Source organism: Zonotrichia leucophrys, chromosome 5 (genome assembly GCF_028769735.1).
Source record: "Zonotrichia leucophrys gambelii isolate GWCS_2022_RI chromosome 5, RI_Zleu_2.0, whole genome shotgun sequence".
Taxonomy (NCBI): domain Eukaryota; kingdom Metazoa; phylum Chordata; class Aves; order Passeriformes; family Passerellidae; genus Zonotrichia; species Zonotrichia leucophrys.
In genome coordinates, this window is record NC_088175.1 from 35,571,947 (window position 1) to 35,592,101 (window position 20,155).

Sequence of the window (20,155 nt, forward strand, 5' to 3'; positions counted from 1 at the left end):
AAGTAGAATCATCACTGTGATATTTTCTTTCTGCTATTTCACATATAAGATTCAATATTTTTACCATCAAAAACGTTGCGTAAACTTCAAACTTTGTTGTCTTTGCACAAGACATCTGTGTTTCTCATAGTTCATCTTGTTTCTTTTCACTGATTCTAAAGAAAACACAGAACCATCAGTTCAGACTTCCAAAGACACCTCTCAGACATTAGGTTAAAAAAAATCATCCTTGCAAACTCTTAAGGCTAAGCAAAAAACAATCTTAAAATTACTACTGATATCTAACCCGCCCACATACATGTAGTTCTCCAATTTTATATTTTTACACATTACTTGGTTGAAAACTTTCCAGTCAAGCGCTTAATTAATCCATTGCCCTTTTACCTTTTTACCAGCCAACATAACAAAAAAATTCTGTTGCATCAGGGCTGCATCTGCCCTGAGAGGTTTAGGTTTGAAAAGAGTTTGTTTCCAGACACCTTGCACACTCCCCACACTTGTTACCACTGCACAGCAGCTGAAATCAGCTACAACCTCTTAGTTGGGATGCTCAGCACTACTGATGGCAGTGACCACCTGTAACTCCATGATCTTAAATTTTGTACAATTTTTAGAGTATATAATTTTCACCCAGTTTTCCTCCTAAGTCGTATCATTACATAAAGGCACTATTGCAAATGCATATCATATTGTTTTGATAATAATGGTATTTTCAGTTATAATAGTTTTCTGGTGTTGACAGAGGAAAGAAAGGAAAGGCCACATGTCACTTGTGTGGCACTTTGCCAGCTGCATCCCAGGAAACCTAAGCCCAATTTGCAATTTAGCACACATACTCACTAAGGAAGGCAATTTGGATGTTCTTCACTCAGCCCTCCCACTTACACATGCAAAACAAAACGAAGACATGAAGAGCTGCAATGACAAATGCCAAGATCTGCTTCTGTACTGAAACATGTCTCTTATGTGGAAAGGACCACGAAATAAAGCACTTGATGCTCTAGAAGGTTAAGCACCTCTGCTTTACTACAACCAATTAAAAATGAATAGCCATAAAAGTGCAGATACTACTGTAGGGTAATAAACTAGACTTTATCTGTGACAGTGGTGCACATTACAAACTTCAAACTCATTCCTTGTTCTAATCCATCAGAAACTTCCTGGCTTTAACAGGCTATAAACAGCAGAAGCTTTGAAGTCCGAGGATTAGGATCACTAATAGACAGACTGAATGAGAGACTGGCTGAAGAGCCAAGTGGAATGCCCTGCATGGATCTGGAATAAAACAAGTTCATTTAATCAAACTGACCTCTCTCTAGCCATGGGCCAAGAGATTACAATGATTGTAACAGCAATAAAGGGAAAAAGGACACTAAAAACAAATAGTTATTCGCTTCAATGCAATGCTTAGGCTAATGCAAGGACAAAACTGCTTATGCTTTCAACTGTGCTCTCAAGTCCACAATTTTAAGTTCTACAGGTTGGGTTGTTTTTAACTAGTTTATGACTTAGGGGTAATAGAGGCAGAAAAAAATTAAACACATTTTGATTTTCAGGATGAAAACAATGATTGAAAAGAAAAGGTCATTTTAATGATCTATTTGCTTCAGCTCTCCTATATCTCAGACTCACTTGAAGGAAATGTGAAAACAATTCATCTGGGTTGAATCCACCCACACTCAGTGATCACATAAATGTATATATCACTAAGCTTTTTTGCTTTTAGAAAATAACTGCTTACTGCAAAAATTCCTGTTGCTATCAATTTATACACAACAATTTTTACTCTAAAGGTTGCAAAACATTTAAAATATGACTAAACTTGAGGTATTTAGCTCAGAAGTAATAAAGAACACTTTTTAAAGTAAGCAATAAAGTTATTCTGCTTCCAACTGTAGCAAGTTGCCAAAATGGCAAAGGAGCCAAGTGAATGGTAGCAACAGCTTGGCTCTAAGCAGCTCTTAGGAGATGGTAAATTGAGACAAGTAGTCAGGGATTAATTTCTATGTTGCATCTTGCTGCTATGAAGAATAACTAACCTTGAAGAGTAGAACAAAGCAGCAGTTGAAGCCTCTGGAAAGAGAATTATAAAGTGAAGAGTCCTAACAACACGCTTCATTTGCTTCAGAAGAATCCACAATACAACACTTCTTTTGAACACATATTCCTAGAAGGCAACATTTCTTGTCCCACAAAATCACCACATTTTCAGATGAGAATGACAGATCCATATGCACAGCACGTGGGAACCAGGTTCATTTCAGCTACTATAGCTACAGTATTTAATCCAGAATGAGGAGGCTTTAATTGCCCAGCACAATGCTCAGGATTTTAGTACTGGTGTTCAGACCTTGGAGAAAGTCACCCTAGGGAAGGTAAGCACAGTAAGCACAGAAATAAAATGAGCAGTGTTGGAGAATCTGTCTAGCACTGGGGAGGATTACCAAAGGCCAAGCCTAGCTATTTTCCCTTACATGGGGCAAGACCTCCCATTTATTCCATGGTGATTTCATAATGGAATTCACAATGTCAGGACATGTGTTTCCAGCTGAGGACCTGGGAACAGATTAGGAGCAGTACAGTGTCAGGAGGCAGGCAGCCTGAGATGGGAAAGAAGGGAGTTGGCCGGACACAGAGCAGCCCATGGAGTGTACAATGACATTGCATAGAAGGAGACAAAAAAACATGGGATAGAGATCTTTGGTTTGAAAATGTAGGCAGCAAACTGTGAGGACTGGACAGACTGAGATTGAGTCCTGGTACAAGGGGATAGAGTACAGCAGTATGCCAGGCTGGCAAAGTACACCTCAGATACTGAAAACAAAATAATTGAGAGATTTACAGCACTGAATTCACACTGGAGTAATTAATATACCTTTGAAACCAAATCTCATTCCAAAAATCTGCACATATAAATAACTTGGGAAAATCCCTGTGAATGAGTCCTCATTTTAAAATAACCACGTATTAAAAACAATTTAAAAACCATGCAGATGACACCAGACTCATTCACATACTACAGAGAGCAGCACAGTATACTGAATGTATTGGAAACAGAAATAGTTTAAAATAGGCACTTATGTATTGTCTTACTGGGCAAGCATTAGCATTTTCACATGATATTCTAGTGGTATGGAGACTCCAATCTGGACACCTGAAATGACCCAAATTTTCATTTCATTTCATCAATCAATCAATATATTCACTTATTTTACAGCTCCAAGCATTCAAACTACTTTGCTTTGAACCATATTTGCACTAGAAACAGTTCAGTAGCAGCAGTATATATACACTGTGACAAAAGTCTGTCTACAAAGAAATAAAAGCAAGTATTGACAGGTCAAAAATAAGTTTCTCCTTACTACTCCCTCTAAAAATGTTAAGGACAGAAATGTTTCTGCAATCATATATTTATAACTTTTGATTCAGAAGTTAGCAGCACAACCCTGGTATGCTTTTGTTCTTGTTATCTACTTTGGCTTCTCTGACTTTACTTTCAAACACTTTGTCACAAAAAATCCCAACCAATTATTTTGAAAGAACCATGAAATACTTCTTGAATATAAATGATGTAGAAGAGAGGTCATTCTGTAACAGGTGTCAATAGATATGCTATGCCCAGTTTCACCTTCCTCCACCACCCCTCCCACAGGTTTTACCTTCTGGTGGATTCTTATTCTGGTTGTTCCAGACTACCAACAATTTGGACAGACTGGGCACTTTGGACACCTCGGTGATAACTCGGAAAAGGCTCTCCACTCGGTCATAGGTCAGAACCACGGCTGTGAAACCTTGGGACTGAGGTGGGATCAGTGGAAGGAAGAGTGGGTTGCTCACACTGCTCCATTTCTGTGAAGGAAGACAAGAAAACAGCAAAAGCAATTTGTTTAAGGTAAATTACCACAACAGGGACTAATTCATATAGCCAGAGCCTAACCATTAGATTTGTAATTTGCTCAGATCAGGCAATTCTCCAATTCTGACTTTGGCAATTTCTCAAAACCTTTATTCTAATCTCTTTCTTATTTCAACTTTCATTTATGTCTGACTGTAATGTTGCAACCAGATAGAGATTAAGGCAAAAACTAAAGTGGAAGAGGTAGATAGATTTGTGGAGAAGGAAAACCAAGGGGAATTGAGCTCAGCTAGCATGGTTCAATTCTCATTTACTAATCATTATTTCAAGACATTTATATTTATAGTCAGGACTCAATAAAAAAATATAAACTTAATCAGCACTACAATTTCAGAGTGAAAAAGTGTTAACAACCACAAAAGCAAAGGAACAAACCCGTAAGCTTGGTATAAAATGTGCACCCAAGCAAAAAGGGAAAAAGTACGTACAAAGAGGAGCAACGTACGAGTTTCCACAAAGTTTGCTCAACAGTGGAAAAATCCCACCTATTACATTAAAAAAAAAATTAAAAGACATGAGATTCAGAGATGAATTCCAGAGTTATCTGCTCCTTGTGAATTTTAACTAGAGCATCCCTTTTGAGACTTTAAAGATCTTACTTCAATACACAGCATAGGAAAGTCGGCCCAGATGGCAAGAGACAAGACAACTACATTCTCACTGAATGTGCCAACCCCCTTTGGAGCTGACAACATGGGAGAGGAAGCAGTGAAGGGACCATTTGACAAGAATGAAAACACCAGCATTTTAGTCTCAAATTTTCCATTCCAACTGATGTTCCAATCAGGGGTTGGACAGAGAAGCAAAGGGACAAGGTGAAAAGGGGAGTTGGGAAAGCATTAACTGAATGATGCTGTTTTGCAAGGAAGTTTTGAATCCTAGCCTGTAAAAACTATGAAGACTCGTAAGAGGTTAGCAAGTGCCAGCAGTTTACAGAAATACTGTGAAATTCTCCAGCTAAACTCATACCATAGGCCTGCTTGTATCAGGAGGAAAGCAAGTTTTACAGACTCAGAGTTACAAGGTCACATTTGTAGGAAGCAAACTTTGAAATTTTCTGTTTTCCTATTTAGTCTTTGGTTAACTTTATACACTCAACAATCACATTCCTCGTGTTAAATGGTTAGACATCTCTAACTACATTGACTTCAAGGGTGAGGAGGATAAAGAGCCTATTTACTGAAAGACATCACAACATTTTGGTAAAGGAGAAAAAAAAATTATGTGAACATGATTTCCTTCTATGAACAAATCAAAACTGAAGAGGGGATAAATATGTGAGGCAGAAAAGTTAAGCACAGCATTGGCACACTCTTTTCTCCAGGATACTCTAAGAGTATGCTCCAGGCAAGGACCTGTCAGTAGGAGTAATATGTTTTAGTAGACTTCCTGAAGTAGTTGAAAAGACAGACTGGTCTTCAGCTACACACACTTTATCAGGTCTGGTAAAAGCAGCATTCATCTTAAACTCTTTGGGAGGATCCTAATGGAAAACACAAAGTTTGAGTTTTTACTCAAGAAGAGTAATAGCATAATGTAAAAACAGTAACAGTACAATATGGAACTTTGGTTCTTGAAAGGGACATGGCTACCTGTGAAATCAAACTCAGTAATTTGGAAAATATACATCCATTACTTCAGCAACTGATATGTGCAGAGAAAAATCTGCTTTCAGATTATTACATTTTCTAAAATTAAAGCTTTTGTACATACTTTGCTAGTTGTACAAGATGACTAGTGGCAGATGGGGACAGCCCTCTGGTTTTGCTGTAGCTCCAATAATTCCTACAGCAATTCACAATCTAAATGTTACCAGAGCATAATCCACCTCATTAAAGCTTGACTACAGACTTGTTTTTACACAACCCCCTCCCCAAGACTGTTATTATCTGAATGACCTTGGTAATGTCAAGCAGCTTCTTAACACAACTCTCAGAAACCTCTTTTTCATTAATACTTGAAACAGAGGTTTAACATCATAATCAGAGTGCCAAGAAAATATTATGTTTCTGTCCTACAAGAAGAAATAACTGGTAGAGCCATCTGCAGACAATGTTCTATTTATTACTTACGGGTGAGAATTGCTACCTAGATTGATGGCTCCCATTTGAAGTTTTTCTAGAAATGTTTTCTCTTTGTCCACAGCACTTCCTAACAAATTGCTTGCTATCATATATTTTGAAAAGCATTATTCCTTTTCCATAATCTAAGACTATTTTAGGTACTTACAGAAAGAAATATATCATGCATTTGTGTGCAAGCATGTGCACATGTATCTAAAATGAATTCCTCTTTTAAAGCTAAATTTTAGGTACATTCCTTAAATCCCAACTTCTACTACTTTCAGAAAGGCATGAAAATTCTCCCCTGCTGGTCATAACTTAGGAAAATAAAGCAACTTTAAAGGAGGCTTTGCTTCTGCACTTACTAAAGGATGGTGGAGGGAGGGAAAAGCCTGTAGACACACACTAATGGATGGGAGAACCATGCCTCTCATTTGAGAAAAACATTTCAAAAAGGCAATTAAGCATCTCTCAAGTGCCATTAAGAGCCAACCCCCTGCTGCCTGCCTGAAGAGTGTGTCTACAGTCTGAGACCTATTGACCCCACTTTCTGCAGGAAATCAGGCAAATTCAAGCCTCCATAATTTGCTAAAGTCTTCCAGATTTCTGCTTGGGAAAAGAAAACCATACAGGCAATTAATACAACAGCAACCTAATTAAATCTCCATTATGGCAGCAAAGCATGAAATGGCCAATGACACAGGGATGGGTTCTCCCAGTCACTGCTCAAGCAACCAAGTGATGAAGGCACATTAGCTATATTCCCATCTTTATTAACATTCTTGATGGAAATTCACAGGAACTTTCACTCTCAGAGAGCAGAGCAAACAGCAACAGTAGATTGATCATCCATCACCTTTCTTTGACAAAGTGCTGACACTCAGCTATAGATAAGACAACCCTTCACTATCACCCTCCCAGCTAATATCATTAGAAGAGCCAGGATAATTAATCCAAGATTAATAGGTTACTTGCTGTGAATCATTTTTATGGGCAAAAAGGATCAAATTGAAATGTTAGTTTCCTAAGAGTAATTTCATGTCACTTAAGTCTTGCAGTCTCAGTTGTCTGACAGCTCTTTGCAGTTCATATGAAAATCCAGAGTACTGGAATGTGGGTGACAGTGAGAGCTTGGGAATAGCCTGAAGATGGAAGAGGGGAGAATTCAGGAAGGGTTCTGTATATACATAAGGATTCAGACTGCTGCAGCTGTCCTGTTCTTGCTTTCTACAAGTGTGCATGTGTGATAATGCCTTAGAAACAAGGCACCTTCCTTTACTGTAGCTCGATCAAATACTGTCCTCCCTTTTGGTCATCAAAAACAACCTGATGCTACTTTAGGAAAAATAAATATATTAAACATGATGCACTAAGGGAGCTGAATTCTCATGACATGGGAGGCTTCAGGCTGGATTTGAGGTAGAGTCTTCAGGTTCAACTTAGCAGGAAGGTTATAACAGACCTTTCTTAGCAGGATACAGAAGGGAGAGATGTGGGAGCTCCACAGCATCAATGAACACATACAGCTGGACTGAGAAATATTAAGATTTATATTTATATAAAGTATAAATATATAAATATAAATATATTTATATATTAATATTTATATTACATAAATAATAATAATTAAATTCTATGGAGCCTCAGAGACACTGGTAAAACATCACAGGTAACAAAGACTCCATCCTGTCCCAAAACTTCCTAACTGGTTGTTCACCATTGAAAGAGACTTGAGGAAGGGTACAGTAGACATTAGGAACTACATTGCAGAATGGTCTTTGGAAAAACAAGGCTGTGTAAGATGTTCCATATAAAAGAAGAATCAAGAACCCCCCAACTATCATTTAGTGGGAAAACTCAGCAACAGCATTTAAGAAAAATAAAATTTCACTGCTCCCATGAACAAGACAGTGAGCTTTCCCACCTATCTTATTTTCAACATCTAGCCTGCTTGTTGTAAACTACCTATTACAAAAACCGTATAGTCTGAACAACAATTCACCGTCTTTTAAAAACACAGAGGTAAGGACAGCAGTGTGCTGAACTTAGTAGCTGAGCAGTCCTACACATCTAAGCAAAACAGAGATATATCCCCTGCCACTGTGGTTAAGGCTTTTTCAGCTGGGTTGTTCTTAAAATCAATCTAACCTCAACATGGTTTCAATTATGAATTACCAGACCAAAAAAAGCCTTGATTTATTCTATTTTCCTCCAATTATTTATGGTAAGTTTCTGTTCAATATTTTGAGAAAGTATTTCATCATGCTTCCCATCCTCAAGTGGTCACAGGGCAAACCCAAAGGAATTAACCCTCCCTATTTGTCCAGAGCCAACCAAAGTTCTTACACCCAACAGCATTACAAAGTTGAGTGGCCATCATTTCATGTTTCAATGAAGATCTTAAACCCTCCTCACATAAAAAATTAGCCACAAGATATACAGGAATTTCTACCTAGTGTAGAATAATCCACTGTGTAAGAAAAGTACCCTAACTCTGGGCAGGTAAATTAAAGAACTAACTGTTAAATCATGTTTCACGCTCACATAAAAATACCAGCGTTTACATCTGAATACGTGTGGGATGTTCAACCAGCCCATAATACCAACACCAAAAAAAGCCATCAATAAACTGAATTTTATTTAATATTTTTAAAAAATACATATTTTCTAATATAATAAATAAAGCAATATTTGATCCAGCTGATTGAAACCATCACACAAGTAGCTAGAAAATACAGCAGAAACAGAAATCTAATATTGTTCAATGGAAAAAATACCAAATATGCACTGCCCAGAAATGTGCTAGCTTGCTCTCATTTACAGGTAGATAAAAAAGTGTATGCTAATATTTGCTTAATGCTTTGGAGATGACAAACAGTACTAGGAAGGAAGCATAGTTATAACAGCAGCACTGTCTGTAGACTGAGGACTATAAAATATTAGTCAAAGAAGTTAGGAATAGTTTATTTTTTTAACAAGTGTCAAGTTCCTAGTAATTGGCAGGACCTACAAAGTATTCTGTAAATTAACATTCTTCTTAGGCTTTGTTAATGAATGGCATTCTGGGCACTAAGACAACTCTGCTATTTTAGCTTACACCAAATGATGGTGCTGTTTTCTGCCTCACTGGAAGAAATGAAATCTGGTATGTTTATTGTTCACATACTGATATTCTCAAGTGATTATTAAGCTCTGGTCTGTATCATCCAAGGTCAGAGTTCAAAAGCAGCCCCTGACAAAAAAAACCATCTAATGTTTCATAGGTCTACATTATAAACAGGCTTGAAAGAATTTCAGCAAAAGCAGCTGAAGAATTCTGAAAAAACCTGTCTTACTCATTTTTCAGAAACCCATACGTATTAGTGAGGTATAAGGCAAAGAGCAGAATTTCAGCAATCTACAACGAAACATAAGTGAGGAAGTAATTTACCTCTATTAGAGCATAACAAAGTACTTAATTGAAGGTAACAGATCACATCTCAAGCCCAAGTCATTATTTCTAATCCAGCCCAAACTGGTAACCATCAAAATGCACACTGTAGAATCACTCATTTTCTGGCTTACTTGGATGTAACTGATTGCCTCTGCCTAATGGATAATGGTTGGGCCAAAAAATATAAAAGACATTAAACTTCCATGCCTGCATCAAAAGACTGTCTGGGATATAAAGGGCTCCAGTAGTACAGGAATGAATTTCAGGCCCCAAAAGTATCATTTGCTCCTCTTCATTAAAAGGAAGAAATACGTCATAATGCATTTTTATTCGAAGTATTATTCCATAACATATTAGCATGTTATATGCTACTAGTCTTCCATTTCCTCAATAGGACAGTGAATAAGTAGCAAAATAATCCACTTTATTACTTTTTTTTTGCTTGAGAAAGGCCAACAGTCTTCAGTCAGCCCATAAAAACACATAAAACTGCTTGGATCACTTCCCCCGTGCAATGTACTAAGTATGGAATTAACTGTATATGCATTTATCTTCTGCATACTGCAAACTCCCTCCTGGAAAAACACCCTCCTGTACCACTGCTGCATGGACACTCTGGTGAAGATACTCAGGCAACAGTCCTACTAATATTTTGAGCCAATATAAGTCAAAGTAATGCCAAGTTAAGCAGCCTTCAAGCCATCCAGTCCCTCCCTTGCACACACCACCACTCTTTCTTTTTTTTCTTGCCTGCTAAGTTTTATATAAGGAATATTATTTTGGTTAGTTCACCACAAGGGAAATAGAAATATCAAAAAAAAAAAGGTTGCACATGAAAAAGGAAACTGTGACCCAACTGTAGAAGAGTGCAGGACTACTTTGGGTGTTCTGGAAGCAAACACATGAAGCTACAACACTTCAACAAAATGCAAAGTATAATGTGCACCTTGGAAAGTTACGAGCCATTCTAATTGTCTAAGTAGAAATAATGGTTATACTGCTTTGTCTAACACACAAAGCAGTTGTAACAATTGAACAGCACAACAATTAGGAACCAGGACATTTTACCAAACTTCTTCTGTTACTTCTCAGGATTCTGTGAACCATTAAGCAAAATTACACACAAAAAACTCCACCTCAAACCAAGGAAGAGGGCAGGTAAGAAACCATGGCCAAGAGTTCTTTCTAAGTATCCTTCTCTGCATAATGATCTTGAACAGCAAGCTCTTCTTTCTGTTATACAGCTGAATTTGTCCTAGCAATGAAATGCACAAATTCCTTAAAGCAGGCATTCTCCTGTATAGATATTCCATAGGCAAATCTGTGCTCTCATTTTCAAAACCTCCCTATCCAGAGCACAGGGATCTGAGCTCTATGAACAGCCTTGTACTGATGAAAGTAATGTCTGGCTAATTTCAGTAAGCCCTTAAAACAGTGATTGCACCTCTGCACCTCTTCTACACACCCTGCACCTTTGTGTTCCTATGGAAATCAGGTAACAGGAACAAAAGCGTACAGAAGAGTATTGTACCTAATCCCTACTGACCACAACACCACATGGAGCAACAGGCAGAGCTAAAGGAACTGGCTGCACTCAGGTGAGCTTGAAGGCAGAATACAATGGCAAGTTCTGCAAGTCAGTTCTGGCCAGTAACATAAGAATTTATGAAAGTTACTCACAATTTTCACTGTGGTATTAATGTTAACTCACATTATTTTGCTTATGCAAAATCCTGTGAGTTATTTTAAAAATTAGCTATATCCTAGCCCCGAGATTGAAATAATTTTCTTTAAAAACTTCAGTCATGAGTTTATTGAGAAAAGAATACCGCAATTTTCTTGTAAAAAAAAAAGGACATTATTTACTTTACCTTCTTATCAAAGTAAGAGGATAGAGCTGCCATTTTCTGCTACCTCAAATGTACATATTTAAGACCTTCCAACTATAATGTTTCATCCAGGCTGACTAGAAATTGTAACAGTGCTAAGAGGATATTAGGCAGGAGCTAGATGAGACACAGGATCAAGCACATTATTACTGCCCAACAAGAAGACAATTTTGAGACAGTGAGAATCCAGGATATGTTTTTAGGTTCTCTCAGTAATCCTTAAAGCATTTTCTTCATTTCACTAAGCATGTTTAAAGGTGCTTGGCTCTGCTACTATAATTGTAAAGGTGTTAAGATATTCTGATTCCCTTCTTGTCGAGTACACACTTGTGCAGATTAATTTTCCTTAAATACTGATCAGGGCCACATTTCCTCTCTGAGAAAGGACAAGAGGAGATTATTAATGCCTTTGGCTCAGCAATGGAAACAGAACTTCTAAAACACAGCAATGAGCTTCTAACTCTTCATCAGCAACTGTTCACACTCCACAGGTCTGAAGAGTTTCAAGTAAAACCCACTTTACTCCTACCCAATACTCCTACCCAGCTTTCTTTTTCTAAACTATCATAAAGCAAGACAGTTAACAAGTTTGGTTTTATTAGTAAAACAAAACTATTTTTTATATTTTGACACAGAGAAAATTAACTGATTACGAGTGAAAATTATCTACAGGCTTTTATATAGTAAAAAATCAGAACCAGCTGCTTGGTGCAGGAGGTTAATTAATACTGCACTGTTTTTTCTTAACAGAAGTGAGTTCAACCAGTGAAACTTTAAATTAAACCAAGAACAGGCAAAAAAAAAAATCCAGTAAAACTTTGATCATCAGTTTCTGTATTAGAGAAATTGTTAAGAAGTAACATAGAGAAAATTTTAGGCATAAGAAAAATTAGCTATTTCAACAGAATTATATGAAAGACTCCCCCAGATTTTTTGAGATCTTCAGCATTTCCACTATTTTCTCTGCATCATACAGACTATGTCCAAATATATACAGTGCTCCAAACTCTGTGAATTAAACAGAAATAAAGCGTGTGTGTGTGTGTGTGTGTGTGTGCGCGCATCAAGGAAAAAAAAAATCTAAACAAGGAAGACAATTTAACGTGTGCAATAGCAAAAGTTAAAAGTTCTCATCTTTGTGCCAGGACATAAAACTGCTAGTTATTTTGCCAGTTGTCATAAAATATATTAGCTTCATCTGTGCAAGTTACCAGCACAACACATACACACACAAACTCAGACACAGAATTATAACCAAGTTTCATAGCACATACCTTTTATACAAGGAAGAAAACCCCAAAACCACAATTTGTTTTATGAGTAAATCAAATGAATTTGCTTACCACAGCTGGGGGATCATTCCACTCTTCATAAGAAATGGCAGCATATGGGTAAATTCTATCATTGATAATCTGAAGAGTAGCGAGAGCAATTGCTTTCATCGATCGAAAATATGCTTCCCAGAACCACCTTGCCTGTAAAGAAAATAAAATTCACTTTCACACTGCCAGATCCAGTGCTTAATAATCCATTTTGGCTTGCCATGCACAATCTGTTCCATGCAGTCTACATGTCAGGTGGAAATTAAATTAGGAGGCATGTTTATTGTCGATAGAGTATTTCCATAATGCCTGAAGGCTTTAAACTCAACTCCACCCCTTAAAAGGACTCACAGCCAATAAAAAGAAGCAGCAGCATTATTTTGCAAGAGATTAAACAGAATGAAAATATTTGAAGGAATCAAGTACTTTCACACTTAGATCATACATTTTCATTCTGAAAAATGTCAAAAGCATTTTGACCATAGAAGAAAATAAATTACCTATACTCCATTTTTTCTAAGGTAAAGGAATCCACAGTACAGTTAAATAGTCAAATAAAAGCACTCTGCCTGAAAGGCAGAACTTGAAAGTCTCTTTTTAACATCAATATTAGATGTTAAAACACTTGATCAGATAGAGAATTTCCATATTCACAAAACCTACCAGACTAATAGCTTCTAAGAGACCTAATATTATTTATACAAGTAAATGATCATTATTTTTACATAGAAATATACATGTACATGCCAATTTATTACAATTGTTAGTCCAGGCTAATTTCTAGCACAGTGTAAAGCTGCTGAAATGAAGCCTGACATTGTTATACACAGGTGCTCCGAATTTCACAGATGAGTTGCTCCAAAACTAAGGCCCCATACAAGTTTTCATCTTGTCCCAGTTTCTGTGTATGACAGAAATTACAGAAGAAAAGCAGAGGTTTGCAAATGAAAATGCTGACTTATCCGACTCTCTGTTAAGAGATATAAACATACTTTTTCAATCCCTAGAACTATCAAATGATCCTGTAGGTCCCTATCCAACCCAGAAGGAAACATGCTTAACCAAACCACGTAGGTCAGGAGTTCTGGCCCAAAAGATATGATTTTTTTCAACCTTACTTTTCTTCAGGAAACTGCAGCACACTGAAGTCTCCAGAAATTAATTTCATTTGCAATCTCCCTATGGTGAATTATCAGCTATAAGAGCATGTGTTTGCTTCTAGAAGGTAGAGCAATTAAAATAAATGCACTTTTTCTTTAATTGGAACCTTCAGAAGTTTTCAGAGTCAGGACACAGCTGAAGACAATACACAAATTTGGGCATGTGCTATTTTACTCTTGCTACAGATTTCTTAAATAGCAAAAAAGGGTCTAGAGTTTAGCAGTTTAAATAGCATGCATGAAAATATTAAATAATATTATTTGCCTTATAAAGTTACCATATTATTTACTGTATTCAATTACTGAAGGAATACCAAGTTTCTGGAGGTACAGATCTTAAGATGAACCAAAAATAACTTTTGTTTATCTGTTTTTAACAAATACCAACAGATCTCACTATGAAGGTCAGTACTTTTTAACAGAAGACACACAGTGATTCCTGCATTTACACTTCCTTTTGGATATTTCTAGACTAAATAACATTATAGAGGAAAGATTATAAGCACAACCTTGCACATATTCATGTTTATGCTACCCTGCACTTTACTCAGAGTGTAAGCTATGGGGTTTAGAACTACAGTCTTGCTGCTGAACCACCAGCCCTAGAACTCTACTCTGTGAGTAAAAAAAATTAAATTCGTAAAACAGATTCAGTAGAATATTTCTGCAAATATTTAAGATGAAAAAAATCCATGTTACAATTTAAAAATAAACCAGGAAAGAGGTCTTTGCTCTCTTAAATACTACATTTACTGTGCAAACAGCCGTAAGTGTGACTATTTCAAAATTTAACTGCATAGAGTTAAATTTTAACTCACCCATGACACCCATGCATAGAGTTTGGACACCCATGCATAGAGTGATGGGTATGTCCAAAATGATACTACTCTGGAGATTGTCATTCAGAGAGAGTGCAAAGCAACTTCAGTTTAGAATAGAATCACTTCCCTCTCCTTATTTCTCTTCCTGATAGGACTTAACAGCTGGATAACAGGCTGATTACCAGGAACACGGAACAAAATTACTTCCACATTCAAGTGTAAAAGCAGAAGAATTACATAAAAGGGTAAGAATAAGTAAAAAGACAATAAAGCAAGTACCACATGCTAAGCAAAAGCATTAGTATTTCTTTCCCCATATCCTATCCCTTAAGAAAAATATATTATCAAAACAGCAAACTATCTAAAAAGAAAACCAGAAGCAGATCAAGAATTAAAATGGACCACAACAGCTAACTTCCCTGTTCCAGTATGCTAAACAAAAAGGATTCTAAATTTTATTTTCATGATAGACAACAGTTTAGAACAATTGCTGCAAGCAGCATTAAGTAGGAAGGAGAAACTATGTAGCCTTTTAGCATACAACTTTATAAGCAATTGAGTAACTATTAATAGTGTGAAATACAGGATTATGTATTCCATTGTCATTAAATGACAGCTTTCCTATAATGTTATAAGACTGTTTATTAATACCATAATATCTATTATTATCTAGCTTCATAAAAATCAAATATGGTTTTCTTTCTTCAGCAAAAGTAGGATGGCTCTGATCTAGCTTCTCTTTAGTTAAAGAATGCTTGTAATGTCAGGGAAGATTACACCTTTATACCAGAAGCAAATCTGGAGAAGGGGGCAGAGGGAATTTATGTTTTATAGACTAATATTTATGTAATTAATTTTTTGTAAAGAGCCATAGAATGTTCCCACAGTTGGTTGTAATATTTTTGGAGTTGTGTTTCTTTAAGGCAGAACTCAAAACCTTCTAAGGGGATTTGAAGTCCCCAAACAGATGTTTCAGGGTCTCATTACTTCCTCCCCACCTTGTTTGCTTTTATAAAGCAGAACTGATTAACATGGCTTGCTAGTGTCTGCTGCTCCACATGCTGAGTTACTAAATATTTTGGGAAAGTTTTCTATTGGGAAGATATATGTTGATTCCATTTGAAATCTATTTTCTACTCTGCTTGGTGGGGTTAAAAAGCTTATGTTGGAATGTAAGAAATAGAGGGGATAGAAATCCCATGAACACATTTGTGATATGGGAGAGAGTAACAACAACAAAAGGAAAGGTTTCTGTTCCAGACTCTTATACCAACTTTCTTATTGTTCTTACATAGCTTTAATGAGCTCTCTGTTTCTCTTTTTTGTATCTATGAATCCAGGAAACTCAGCAGTAACTTTAATACGCTAAGCAATGTTTTTAAGGTATGGTAATTGCAATGCACTAATTGGAGCTACCTGAACTCCTTTCAGGATCCTGCAATAAACAATCTGTAAGTCCAGACCTTGGCTTTCACACACACACGGACTACAACTATGATGAAGTCAGACGCCTCCTTTCAACTTGAACTGAAATTAGCTTCTAGCACCCTAAAACCCTGTTTGATGAGGTTTCCAGATTTTTCTAAGACCATAGACTTATAGAGAAAGCTAACTTTGTACACGCCTAAATATTGCTTAGGCCATGGGCAACCTACATGGTTAACAGAGATCAAACATCTACTTTGTACTCTGTTTGCCAAGACAACACAGATGAATGTACATTAACCATTATGGCTTACAAGGAATTGAAAACTGAAAGAAGAAATCCAATTTCTCTTCTCCTTCTAAATTTCTGGATAAATAGAAAATCTAGGATACATCCAAAATGAAAGACAGAAAAGCATTACTTTTGAAAACAGTTTTACCAATGCTTTGAAGAGTCAAATCAAGCATACCGTATTGACTTGACTGACAATGAGAAATACATTATATTATCGGGTTGCCCAGTGGAAGTGACTGGAAGTTCTCATTACACAATAGATTGCCCATGAAATTAGTTCATTTGAATTCACTTTCTGCAGTAAATTTAACAAAGCCATGACAACTTCATTATGGAAGCCAAAGACTGAAGGAATCGGAGACCAAATTCTCTTCTCTCGCCAAGCAGTGAGCACTGCAGACTAAGTTCACAAACATGGGCATGCCACTAAGCAGTTCTAAGTTGTTGCCCTTCCTTTCTTCTTTCTTCCTGCCCACTTCCAACTGCTACATCCTCATCAAATCAGCCATGAAAACCCACCACTTTCTGTGAAGGCCAAAATTTCTTAACATAATATAGTGTTATCAATTTATCTCTACAAATACACATGCACACCTTGAGAAAGATCAGCCATATCTGCAAGACAGATGTTCCTTAAACCAAGCAAGCAAGCATCCAACCCAAAAGTTCAATTCCACTTGTTTTCAGTTCCAGGATTTAGTTCAGACTATGAAGAAACTAAACTGCCAATATTCAGTACATAGCAGGAGAGGCAAGAGCTTGGGAAGGGAGCATTAGAACTTATTTTCATACCAAACAACAGGCAGCAGCATGCAGCAACAGGGCAGCCTACTCATAGAAAGTAACATTTATTTAGGTAAGGTGTTATTTTCCTTAGAAATAAACACACTTGGGGGACTAGCATCTCTTTATAAGCTCTTTACAAGCCAACATAGCATCAGGTTACAGAGTTCATTCATATAATGTTTATAAGTTCTAATTTTAATGCCATTAATGGTGCTCTGGTGTGGAGTGCAAGACAGATCAATGTAAATCTTTCGATTGGTTTTTGACAAAAAAAAACACTGGGCATAAGGTAAGGAAAGGACTACCTTCTTTAACATTTAGATCAAGGGCAAAACAGTCCATGAAAGGAACTTTCTAGCCTTCTGGCTTTTCACAGCCCATGATTTGGTGGGAGTTCATAAAAGTAGCAAGAGGGGGAAAAAATTCGCAAAAGAGTAGTAAAATTTAACTGCCCATAAACCACCACTTTTCTCAACTTTTAGGTCAGGCGCCATGATGCTGTGAGATTTTGCCCCACTGCAACAGTTCAGTGCTTCCAAAATGCCTTGAAAGGGTTTACAAGGCCTTGAAATACAACCGTTTTCACACCACCTATGGTGACTCTACTTAAATGCTTTCACTTCTTAATGGCTCTTGGGGTTCCTGACTTTTACTCCCAGCTGGATTGGAGAAGTCTATGCAAGCAAAAGAGTGTGGCCTACCTGCTGCAACAGCACAGGCCTGGAAACTTGGTGATCTTATTTTTAATCCTGGTTCTGTTACTTATTTACAGATAAAAGTTTGGCATTTATTAGATTTCTTGCTTCTACTTCAGCATCTCAGCAGTATGCGTAATATTGACCTCAAAGAGATGAGACTTAACCATTCTAAACCTTTCAAACTTTGGGATGGATAGAAGAATAGAAAACACTCCATTAACTTTATCTTCTCTTATTATTTTTAAATAGAAACTTTAAACTAATAAAATATTTAGCTAAGTAACTGAAGTAACTGACTGCAGTAACCCTTTGCTAAAACGTGTACCCTCAACAGAGATACAAAAGATATTACAGTAAATATTTACAGCTCAGCTGTGCATCTGACAGCTCTGGACATGGAAGTGCATCCACAAGGCCTGCTAAAGTTTTATGTCATATTGTAATATAACCAAACATATTTTAAGTTACTGAGACATAGCACATTATTATATCAAGTAAACTACTCAGACTGGTCCCAGGCAACCTCCCCTGGCCCCAAACTATTGCCATGGGGCAGTAGAATTAAATGGGCTACTGAGGTTCAAGATAAATTGAATTTTTGTATGTTTGCCCTATACTCAAGATGCATATGAATATAGCTGATGTTATATAATAGTCCAATAGTAAACCTGAGCTTCAAGAGCCCTACTGACATCCTGTGCAAAAGGGCACTGAAGGTAAGTTACTTTTTTTGGAGCAATATGCATTTTAGAAAAAGTTTCTCAAGATAAATTTTGGGTTTAGACTGAGGAACTTATAGCCCCAAGTTCCCACCTTTTTCTGCTTATGAATTGTAATTTGCACCCTCTTTCTGTACTGTTTCATTGTTCCTACCTCTGGTTCCCTGTTCCAACAGTTTCCTTGCTGATCACACATACTACTTTTAGTATGCAGGTCTCCAGCAGAGATGATACCAGCTGGTATCAGCTAAAACCAGTGATATGTTTAGGTTTTTTATACAGGCTTAAAAGAAAGCCTCATAAGACTTTATACTAGTAAGAATTAAACAGTATTTTGTTGTTTCTAAAATATGGTAAGATTTTGGGATTTACAAAAAATGCTTGATGGTTTAGGACCCTTGGTGATATCACTCGATCACATTCAACCTAAGGCAGGTTGGCTTATTCTTGGTAATCAGTGCTGGAAAAAATAGGGTTATTCAGACAGAAATTTAGACCTCTGGTACCTTAAAATAACTTCCAATAAATCCATTCCTCTCTTAGCAATGGATCAGGAGAGGACAAAATAAGTGACTAGCTGTAGGCCATGGTCCTTCTTCCCCTTAAAGCTCTGTTTTCAATAGTGACCTGAAGTAGTCTCATTTTTCCTAGAGAGGGATGAGGACTTGAAATGCAAATCTAGGCTACACAAAAATAGGTTACATTTTTCAAAAACAACTCTCAGCCCATGAAAAACAGTAAGAGAGCTGTGCTCTGAAAAGTTATCTTATTTTTAGGGTGCCAGCACAATTACATGAAACTGCAGGTAAACTCTTTAGAAATTGCAAGTAAAAATTAGTTTCTTGTTCCCATACATGGATTATGTAAGAATTTTAAAAGCTAATCCATTAAATCAATTAAATACTGGTAAAATCATGCTAACTTGCCTGAAACTGAAAAGTTTTCTGATTTTTACATTTTTATAGAATATCAGATTAAAAGCATCTTTCAAATTCAACCTAAACTGGCTGTGTTGCATCTGTTTCTCACTGCAGACCTATCCAAGAAAAGCAGTAGTGCAGACAGTATATAAAGAGTGTTCAGAGTAACAACATGTCACCTCTAAAGCTAAAAATGGAGATAAGCAAGGAATTGAAGTTTTGGAGGCCCATGATCACTTCAGATAAAGACTAATCCATAATTCAGCATCGGGGTTATCTGAACCTCAAACCAGAGGCTCCTCTGCAAGGGAAAAAAGAGGAATGAACTGGAATGCAGGTCACATACTGTTGTTTCCAGTTAACTAAGGTTTGCTCCTAATGTAATCTGACATCATTATTTCAATATTATTTCTGAACTTTCATTCCATGTTACTGACTTATGCACAATTCTCATGTAAAGCCCTGAGAGCACTCAATTCTTCTATTTAACTTATACAAATTATATGAGTAGTCTATAGAGGAATATTCCCTAATTACAAGACACTTCAGCAGTATGAGCAAACAAATCAGTAATTTGTATCATTACAGTTAAATATTTTAAGAAAGAGATTCTAGACAGACTTTTCATGGTGCTGTTTTTTATTGTAATTCAGCTTCAAAAACAATGTCTTCAAAAGTGAAGCAGTAAGTCGATTTAATTCTTTGGCT

General features: G+C 36.7%; 1 protein-coding gene across 4 annotated transcripts in view; it reads right to left on the reverse strand.

Moving 5' to 3' along the window:
- EXT2 (exostosin glycosyltransferase 2) overlaps positions 1 to 20,155 on the reverse strand; it is a 75,608-nt gene that overhangs the window by 27,764 nt on the left and 27,689 nt on the right. For all 4 annotated transcript variants that reach the window (XM_064714641.1, XM_064714643.1, XM_064714639.1 and 1 more), the window contains 2 exons: positions 12,645 to 12,776; positions 3,660 to 3,849 (listed from right to left, as the gene is read on the reverse strand). In XM_064714641.1, coding sequence (XP_064570711.1) covers positions 3,660 to 3,849; positions 12,645 to 12,776 — 322 coding nt within the window. The remainder of the gene's footprint in view (positions 1 to 3,659; positions 3,850 to 12,644; positions 12,777 to 20,155) is intronic.